Genomic DNA, 8,567 nt, shown 5'->3' with positions numbered 1-8,567 from the left:
AGTTTGTTGAGACATATTCTGTTTGCTCACAAATGGTATTTCTAAACATTTTACACATTCTTATGACAGAGACAGTGTTGTAGGGTGGATTGTTCTCCAGTTGGATTTGGCTATCTACCCTTCAAATGCCAACACATCCCTGGGAAAGAAATCAACCCCCGAGTTGCTCCTGTTGGTGGGCAAACACCCTATATGTGTGTGAGTGTGTGAATGTAAAGCCCTTTGTAGAGCCCTAAAAGGAGCTGTACAACGTTAAAAGGCACTGTATAGAAGCAGACAATTCACCATTACAGGCGGCTTACTGGATTTTTCCGACGTTGACTTATTGTTGGCATGAGCACCCAAGTATGGAATCACAAAGCTGATAAGCACTTTAACTCACTGAACAGGACTCTAGTCTTGTCAGTTTTTATACCTTGTTAAATGCAGGCAGGATACGTTTGACCTCTCTGCTGTTGTATACTCTGCTGACTAGGCTTCAGAGTTGGATGTTTCCAGTTGTTAGTGACAATACCAATTCTCTGTATTTACTCTGTCTCTTCATCTAAATAGAGAGAATATAAATATAGACATAAATGTTTCCTAACCTGAGAAAAAGAAAAAAAGCCATCTCACCACTCAAAGGATGTGCACATTTAATCATTTCCAAATGATAATGAGGAAACTGAACATTTTCTGAATCACATTGTAGGACTTTGGGAAAGACACTTACCCACCATTTATTATAATATTAAAATATTTCAATGTTCATTAGATGGAGACTGATCATTGATGGAGATTTAAATATATAAATGCTTAAATATGATCGCCTAAATGAGAAACCAGTTGCGCTTCATCCTTGCACAACTCCGATGTTAGAATGAAAGCAAAGGTCAATCGGAAGTTCAGATTAGATTTTTCTCTATAATCTCTCCAGGGTGTGGGGCTGTCAGAGAAGAGGCAAGTGGACACCAGCTTTACCTATAATTAACAAAGCCACGCGAAAGTCAAGTACGGACACTATAATACCACTTGTGTGTTTGTATGTTTTCTTTAGCTTGGTAAATAGAAAGGAAGGCAATTAAAAGTTAAAAATAAAAAACTGAAACTTACTTGTTGACATTTCAGTTTCAAAAGGCTGGATGATGACGTGACACCTTGCTGAAACCAATAATGCAAAGTTTTAACCACCCCACCTCTCCAAAATAAACCCTGTAGGGTAAATTTGTAATGTGTGTCAATAGAGGCAACACTTTGGGAATTTACTGCAAACATGTGATCATCTTTGTGGTTTGAATGGTACCGTGTATTTTTCAGACATTTGTCACTAATATCTTCTATCAAATGGGTAAAATAATTTCTCTATTGGCAAAATAAACCAAAAAAACATTAGAACAGACTGATAGTTAGAAGTGGTCTCCTCTCATTTGAGCTAGTCCGAGCAAAGTGTCAGTTCTCTGAGTCACCCTTTGCTTACATTAAGCCCTTAATCGTTACCATGCCTTTCACAATCCCCATCAAACCAGACACACTTTTTTAATACCGAACTCAGCAGGTCCATTACCACGTATATAAAAATAAAACAGGAATTCTTTTAAACAATTTCAACCCAATTGACATCGTGGAAAATGTTTTCAACTTTTTCATTTAAATGTTCCATTTAAGACTATGGAGATGTCGACCAAACTAAAATCTGGATGAACACATATCTTACTCGTAGGGAAAAAACAGTGAACCAAGAAACAAAGTAAAAAAGTAAAACAGTGTGTGAATGACAGAAATCACTAAAGTCGAAGCTTTTCCGGTAAAATTTCCAGCAAGGCCAGCAGACCATTTCTCCTCTCCCAAAAATCACTTGAGGCTCAAAGTGCCAAGTCAAAAGTCAAACAATATGAAATGACTCTATTGCACTGTGACGTGGCTGCAAAAGCAACCCTCACATTTCTCTGTCTTTCTTTAACACCCCCCCCACTGTTTTCCAGTGAAAGTTAAAACCATCACTTTGCAAGTTAACATATCTTACATTATTATATCAACCTCTTTATTTTTAAATCAAAGTGTCAGTGTTCTATTTTAAATAAGTTGATAATTATGAAAGGTGTGTGCCCGTGCGGTATATGACACATCAGTGCCAATACATCATGGGATATTTCTCAATTTCTTACACCTCTCCTACTCCTTTAAGCAGGCTTTCCAGTGCAGGTCAAAGAGCACAATGGGGCAGTAGTACTCTTGTGTTCATACTTATGATGACAAATGATCTATTAATGCAATTCCTAAAACAGAAAGCAAAGAAACTGGATTTGAAACCAACATGAAAAGTGCCCAAAATGAACTGTAAAAACCAACAAGAATGAGTGAAAGCATAAAGTAGAACAGAAACAGGTGCGGGCACACCAGCACAGAGGTCACTCCTTGTGAGTCAGTTCTCTGTCTGTGCTTTTTCCCCCCTCTCTTTTGTTTTTATTTGTTAATGTAAAACTGTTCTGTTTGAAGAAAGCGTCCACAAGCCCACCTATCCCCTCCACTGTGTACTAGGTCTGCTGTGAGCAGTGGAAGATGGCAGCTTATTTTTTTTTTTAAGATTCTAAAGTTCACACTGGTCATTCGTGGATGCACCCAGAGTCTGTCACCAGCTCCTCCTCATTCGGCTTTGCGTTTAGTTTTGTTTTTTTGTTTTTTGCCTGCAGTCAGATAAACACTTCCAAGTGGAAGCAAATCAGAATGGCATCAACATGCCACAGCTCAGTCATTCCTCCTATTCATGAATATCCTAGCAGTACCAAATCCTGGAACACCCTCAAGAAGCATGGTTACAGTTTAACCTCCTCCACTCTAGGCACAGTCATTAAGAAGTGCTGACACACAATGCGGTTTAGCACAGAGAGAAATACAACAGTCTCCCAGCAGTCCCTTCCACAGCCAAGGCAAGGACAGGGCATGGTATGATAGGGCGGGCAGAAGGAAAGGGGCTGTTGGGTGGTAGCGGGAGGCATGCCCTGGGTAGAGCTTTGGTTAGCCAACTGGCTAGGCTCAGCTAGCTGTGGCACGAGCCATCAGGTCCTCCAAAGCCTTGTCCTGATCGTTGTTGTGGACTAGCAGCACCTCTTTGATGGTATCCCGCTCAAATCCCATTTCACCAAATCTTGACATCAGCTCAAGAAACTGCAATGCCTAGGAAGAATGACAAATCTGTTGAAATTACATTGTTGTTGTTGTTCTTATTGTATTCTACAACCTTTTTAGCCTCTCAGGCTAGAATTTGAGACATTTAAAAACGATCCACTAACAGTTTTTCCTCATCTTTTTGAGATGTATAGTTGGTCGTACAAACCTTTTCTTCTGAGCACTGGTACATCTCTAAACATTCCTCCACTGCACTTTCATCAAAGCCACGTTCACACAGACGACCGTGGACAAACAGATAGTCCAGCACCTTGGACAGACAATAAGTAAATGTTTATTATGTGTGAAGTAAAACAAAAACTAATTCAAATACGCACGTAAAAGACAATTTTAATAGCAATGTTTTGTAAGGTTTTACAGTGAACCGAAATAACGTCATATTAAAGTTCTTACTCTGTAATTCTTGCTCTGTGAGCCTGTCATCTCACATTACTGAGTCACAATTCTACCTCATTACTCACAAACTTCACCAGGTCAATGCAGTAGATCACTTATACCAGTTATACCACATCTACTCATAATTTTCATAATCATGTAACCATGGACAAACATGGTATCATTAAGTATTTCATACTAGCTGTACACAACCTGATCTATTGCCTTAACTTTTCACAAAAGAGTGAGTGCAGTGCAAAACATTCATTTTAATGCTTCACTGTGCACAGTGACAGAAACATATAGACAAAACAAAGCACTAAGCATCAGGCAGCAAATAGGTTATGAATCCAAATTTGTGCACACTGGAGTAGGAGGGAGTCACACCTGCTCCATGTTCTGCCCTTGTCTTTGCATGGCCCGCAGGACACCTTCATAAGAGTAGCCCATGCCCACAAGCGTCTCTACACACTGACGCTCGTTGGGAGTCATGCTGAGGAGGGCTCCACCACACGGTAGACCAGCAGATCCTGACCCTGGAATGGCCTAATGGCGGTGGGGGCAAAAACATGATGTTTTTAACCATCCTTTGATATGCACTTTTAATATTTTTATGTATCAAACATGTCGAGTCTTCATGAAGGGGGATGTATGTTTCCTACTTCCACAGTCAGCCTGCACGCAGTGTATGGTTTTGGGACCAGAGACAAAACAAAGTTTGGGCATTTTTTTAATTTTTAATTCTGCAGTTTTCTTTAATATGGCACAGAAGCATTGAAATTCTGTAATATGATAAGTTAACATCTAAAGTGCATGATAGACTATTTAATATGTAATGGATAAAATCCCTAAGGCACCTAAAGCGAAAAGAATTTCCAGTAGAGCCATATTATTATTTTTTTTTAAAAAGAAGAAGGAAAAAATAGACTTCACCTTGCATAAAAGTAAATAGGAGACTTGCATAGTTTCACTGTTGCAGAGTAGATCTCTGCAGCGTGCTCACAACACTTGTGTACGCTCTTGCCTGGTTAACCAAGTTTCATTATTATAGTGGAAGTTGCAGCTGAAGTGTTCAATGTATACACTGAATTATACTCACAGGCTTTGGTGTACCACTCTTGGTGTGGCTGGCTAGCTCAGGAGCAACAATAACCTCGGCCTTGGGCATGGTTGGTGGGCTGCCATTGGGCAAGTTCTGTCGGGGAGCAGGAACGGTGGTGGGGAGAGGAGTGTACCTCAGTGGTTCTGGGTCACCAGAATCAGAGAGCTTGGGGAAAGTCAGAGAGCGAATGTTACAAGGGCGATCGTCTGTGTCAAATGCTGCTCTTCCAGGATGCCCAACTCTGTCCATGTCTAGGAAGGCAACCAACCCGTTGGGTTTGTGGGCAAAGCCTGGTTTGGATGAGAGGCTGGTGTTGATGCTGGGTGGGGATGGGCTGTTTCCACGTGATGTTGGCCCTAGCTGAGAAATCTCTGGTGGGGAAACAGAAGGAGGATGCTGAGGCTGAGGTTGAGCTTGAGGTTGAGGCTGACTCTGGAGGATGTTTCTCAGTTCCTCCTTATCGTCTAAAGTTTTGAGTTCCAGCTTGTCAAAGGGATCTTCTTCCCGCTCAAAATCAGCTAAATTGAGGCTGTGTAGCTGAGGAGTGCTGGGTTGGGTGTTCCGGTGGTCAAAGCTTGGAGCAGGCAGTGGAGTGAGGATGGCATTATGGCTCAGCCCTGCAAGAACAGGGTTCAGTGCTGGTGGTGGAAGGTCCTGGTCCTCTGCAGGAGACTGGGGTTTCTTCCCTCCACCACCATCAACCTCCTGGGCCTTGGCCAAACGCTTTCTGCTCTCTGCCTCCTGCTTGGCCGCAGCCTCTTCTGCTCTGGCTTCTGCCGCTATGGCCTCAGCCTGTTCTGCCCCCCAGCGCACACTACGTTTCTCGAGAGAAAAGTCATACTGTGGAAAAGAAGAATGATAGGTGTTAAGGGGTGAACAGGACACAAAGTAAAAGAGAAAATATTTACTGTATTAAATTGAGAATAACAGTAACACAAATGATTTCCTCTTATCTCATCTTCAACTACCACAAATGATGTGCAGAGCTGCATTTATGCCACAGCTAACATCTGTGGGAAAAAACCCACCTTTGTGTCCGCCAATACAGAGCCAAAGTCTGGCAGAGAGAAACCAACAGGCAGACCCACTTTGGCTGGACAACGGAATTTATCATTTATCTTGAAGGGAACATCATCAAGATAGCTGATGGGTCCTGTGCACATTAAAAAACAAGGAGAAAGTAAGTATACTTTAGAGGAAGCACACTGCAGATAAAGGCACCAACAGAGCTAACAGTAAAACAACAAAGTACTGAAAATAAGTCCTTGCCATTGTTGTATGCATCTGAGCCAGACTTCCTCGCAGCCATTTAGAGTCTGAAAACAGAAATAAGCACGCTGGTTAGTGATCAGTGAGAGTACCATGATTTTTTTTTATTTTTTAGTGATAAAAGAGAGCAAAGGGTTATAAGCTATAGGCTAGCATATTTTAAAATGTTGCGCCACTATGAAACCAGCACAAAGTAGACTTCCACAGCCTTTCTTCCACCAGTTTGCCAACAGGTGTAACATTTTGTCTAATATGGGATATTTGCACTAAAGTATGTTGTTCTGAGAAATGCCTATTTGACATGTCTAATTAAAGCGCAAGAGAAATAACATGCCATCATATTGCAGTGCAAATCCTTTTAAATTGGAAATAGCTCCATTTGCCTTTGTGCATTATGTTGCCCAGCTTCAAGTTATATAATCCTGTTATTTGGTAATGCTGTGCAACAATGCCTGACATTATGAACACAGACCTTACTGTTTTCAAATCTGTGAAACAGAGAACTTTGATCTGTGTGCTGGTGTGCAGACCAGCTTGCAACAGAAAATATTTTGAAACCGATTTAATCAACTTTGAAGTGCTCTGTGTTTTTAAAAGAAAGAGCATTTCAGATTTCCTCAGGCTAAAGTGGACATAAACACTGTATCACCTGGTTTACTGACACACTGGGATCATTTACCTGGCACTTCCTGAATAAATGAAAAGATACACCCAACTCTACAGATGTTTACATGTTTTAGTTCTGTGTCAGTTCCAAACAACTGAGACAAATCAATCATGATCACAAGACATCTCGTGATTGGGGTGCATCTATTTTATCAGATGTCTTAAGTACGAAGACGTTAGCTTAGTAGCGCCCCAATAATTGGTAGGGTGTAGTAGTTGGTGATAACGTTATATAATAAAACACCGAGTCAATTGGTCCTCTATCTACTTTAACAAATGATCTTATAACTATTTCCTTTTGGCTCTGGCATAATGTTTCTGCTTCCACCCACGATTAGAGTTAAAAAAAAAAAAAAAAAAAAAAAACATATTAGATATTATAAATCACACGATTATAGTCATTTTATAATATCGCAGACAGCGGTGGCTGACTCATGAAGGTAAATAAGTTTGAGTAACTTAACTGCGAAGTTAAAACGAGAACGAAAGCACCGCGATAATCGTCGAAAACACATTTTCAGACAGCGATGAGTTAAACCAGACTATTGCAATAGTCCCATCTTACACGTATGTGTCATAAAATATTCCCCCAAGTACGATATATTCGTAAGCTAGTGGCACTAAAGTTATGATAGCCTTAGCTTCAAGCTAAGCCAGTCTACACTCTTAGGGTACTTCCAGCTCAGCGCACTAACAGTTTCACAGTGACGGTGATAGTTAAACAAGCCAGCGTCGGGTATAGCAGTAGTTTACTTGACATTTTAGGACTCTGAAAGCCAAATTATTTAACTCGCTGACAGTCACCACTAGATAGTGGCTAACTATCTTGGTGGAATGTCATTAAACCTTCTTTCGGCGGCTCCCTTATTTACACGGGGTCGCCACGACGGAAGATCCGCATATTTTGATTTGGCAGACACTAGATGCCCTTTGTGACGCATCCCAAAAGGGATGCGTGTCTCCATCTCGACTCGAACCATATAACCATCGGACGTTAGGCGAATATGTAAACCACTATTCATGCTAATAAGCTTAGCTTCGCCAGTGGCCTGTTTGTTATGTGGCCGGACAGGACAGGCTGCTGCCTGTGCTGCCACCGCCCCTGACATTAAACCGAGCTCACAGAAAAGAACATGCCGCTCTCACCAGTATCTGCTCCGTCTTGTTCCTTCGAAATCCAAAAGACGCCTTATAGCGCTGCCACTCCAATTTAAGCTAATCTCCGATTCGGTTTTATTTATACTGAAACCTCTTTCCTGCTTCAGCGTAGGTCGCCATCTTGATTTGTCAACCTCCCCTCCACTGGTTCCTGTCTGACGTCACTCGTATGCAAGGCACAACGGCAGGCACGCGAACACACAATGTGTTGATTTAAACTACAAAAAACGAATATTTCGTATAAACAGTCACAGCCAGGTTATAGAATAATAATGATGAGTGGTTGCTATATTATCGCAATGCTTATTTGACGTATGGCTATGGAAAGATTAAATATCAACTCATGTGAATTCCGCCTGCAATGTTGTTAAGTGGTTTTCGATACTTATACTGCTGTAAACAACTTCCTGGTCTATATTCTGTCAAACATATCTCTCATTTATTGACATCGAGTCATTTTTAACTCCTATCACAGGACGGAAGCTGTTATCAGTGACTTTTGTATATTCTGTATATTTTTTGTGCATTGACAATCACTTTTTTAGTCAATGATCACTTTTTGGCATGGCCCCCCTACATTGTCTCACCACTAATGATAAAGTCAACTCTACAAAAACTAAGATTTTTTGTTGTTGTTGTTTTTATCAGTAAATCTGGTTCTATTATTTAAGCATTTTTATTATTTAAGTTTGCCAGTAAAGACAGAGTAACACTAAATGAAATGAAAAGCACACTTTTCATAAGATCAGTGATCTTCTAGATCAGGGCTGTCAAACATTAGGCCTGGGGGGCGGGAAAGACTCCAGTCCGGCCCACTGGTCAGCTTTGTGAA

At 40.9% G+C, this 8,567-nt stretch overlaps 1 protein-coding gene across 1 annotated transcript; it reads right to left on the bottom strand.

Annotated features, from left to right (window-relative positions):
- Window positions 1-618: 618 nt before the first annotated feature.
- ubap1 (ubiquitin associated protein 1) lies at window positions 619-7,903 on the bottom strand. The gene is made up of 7 exons (XM_031747745.2): window positions 7,724-7,903; window positions 5,912-5,958; window positions 5,671-5,795; window positions 4,640-5,482; window positions 3,928-4,086; window positions 3,314-3,415; window positions 619-3,153 (listed from the first exon to the last, which is right to left on the bottom strand). Exons 2-7 carry the CDS (start codon window positions 5,949-5,951, stop codon window positions 3,013-3,015), a joined length of 1,410 nt encoding a protein of 469 aa, XP_031603605.1. The 5' UTR covers window positions 5,952-5,958; window positions 7,724-7,903; the 3' UTR covers window positions 619-3,012.
- Window positions 7,904-8,567: the final 664 nt, after the last annotated feature.

This window comes from Oreochromis aureus, linkage group 5 (assembly GCF_013358895.1).
Source record: "Oreochromis aureus strain Israel breed Guangdong linkage group 5, ZZ_aureus, whole genome shotgun sequence".
Classification (NCBI taxonomy): Eukaryota; Metazoa; Chordata; class Actinopteri; order Cichliformes; family Cichlidae; genus Oreochromis; species Oreochromis aureus.
The sequence above is the reverse complement of the archived record's forward strand: the minus strand, read 5'-3'. Positions and strand labels throughout refer to the sequence as shown.

Coding starts and splice junctions, on each gene's coding strand:
- ubap1 (XM_031747745.2), bottom strand. CDS start 5,951: ATGGCTGCGAGGAAGTCTGGCTCAGATGCATACAACAATG. Junction 5,796..5,911: donor CTCAGATGCATACAACAATG/GCAAGGACTTAT, acceptor TAATGTGCACAG/GACCCATCAGCTATCTTGAT. Junction 5,483..5,670: donor CTGTATTGGCGGACACAAAG/GTGGGTTTTTTC, acceptor TCTTTTCCACAG/TATGACTTTTCTCTCGAGAA.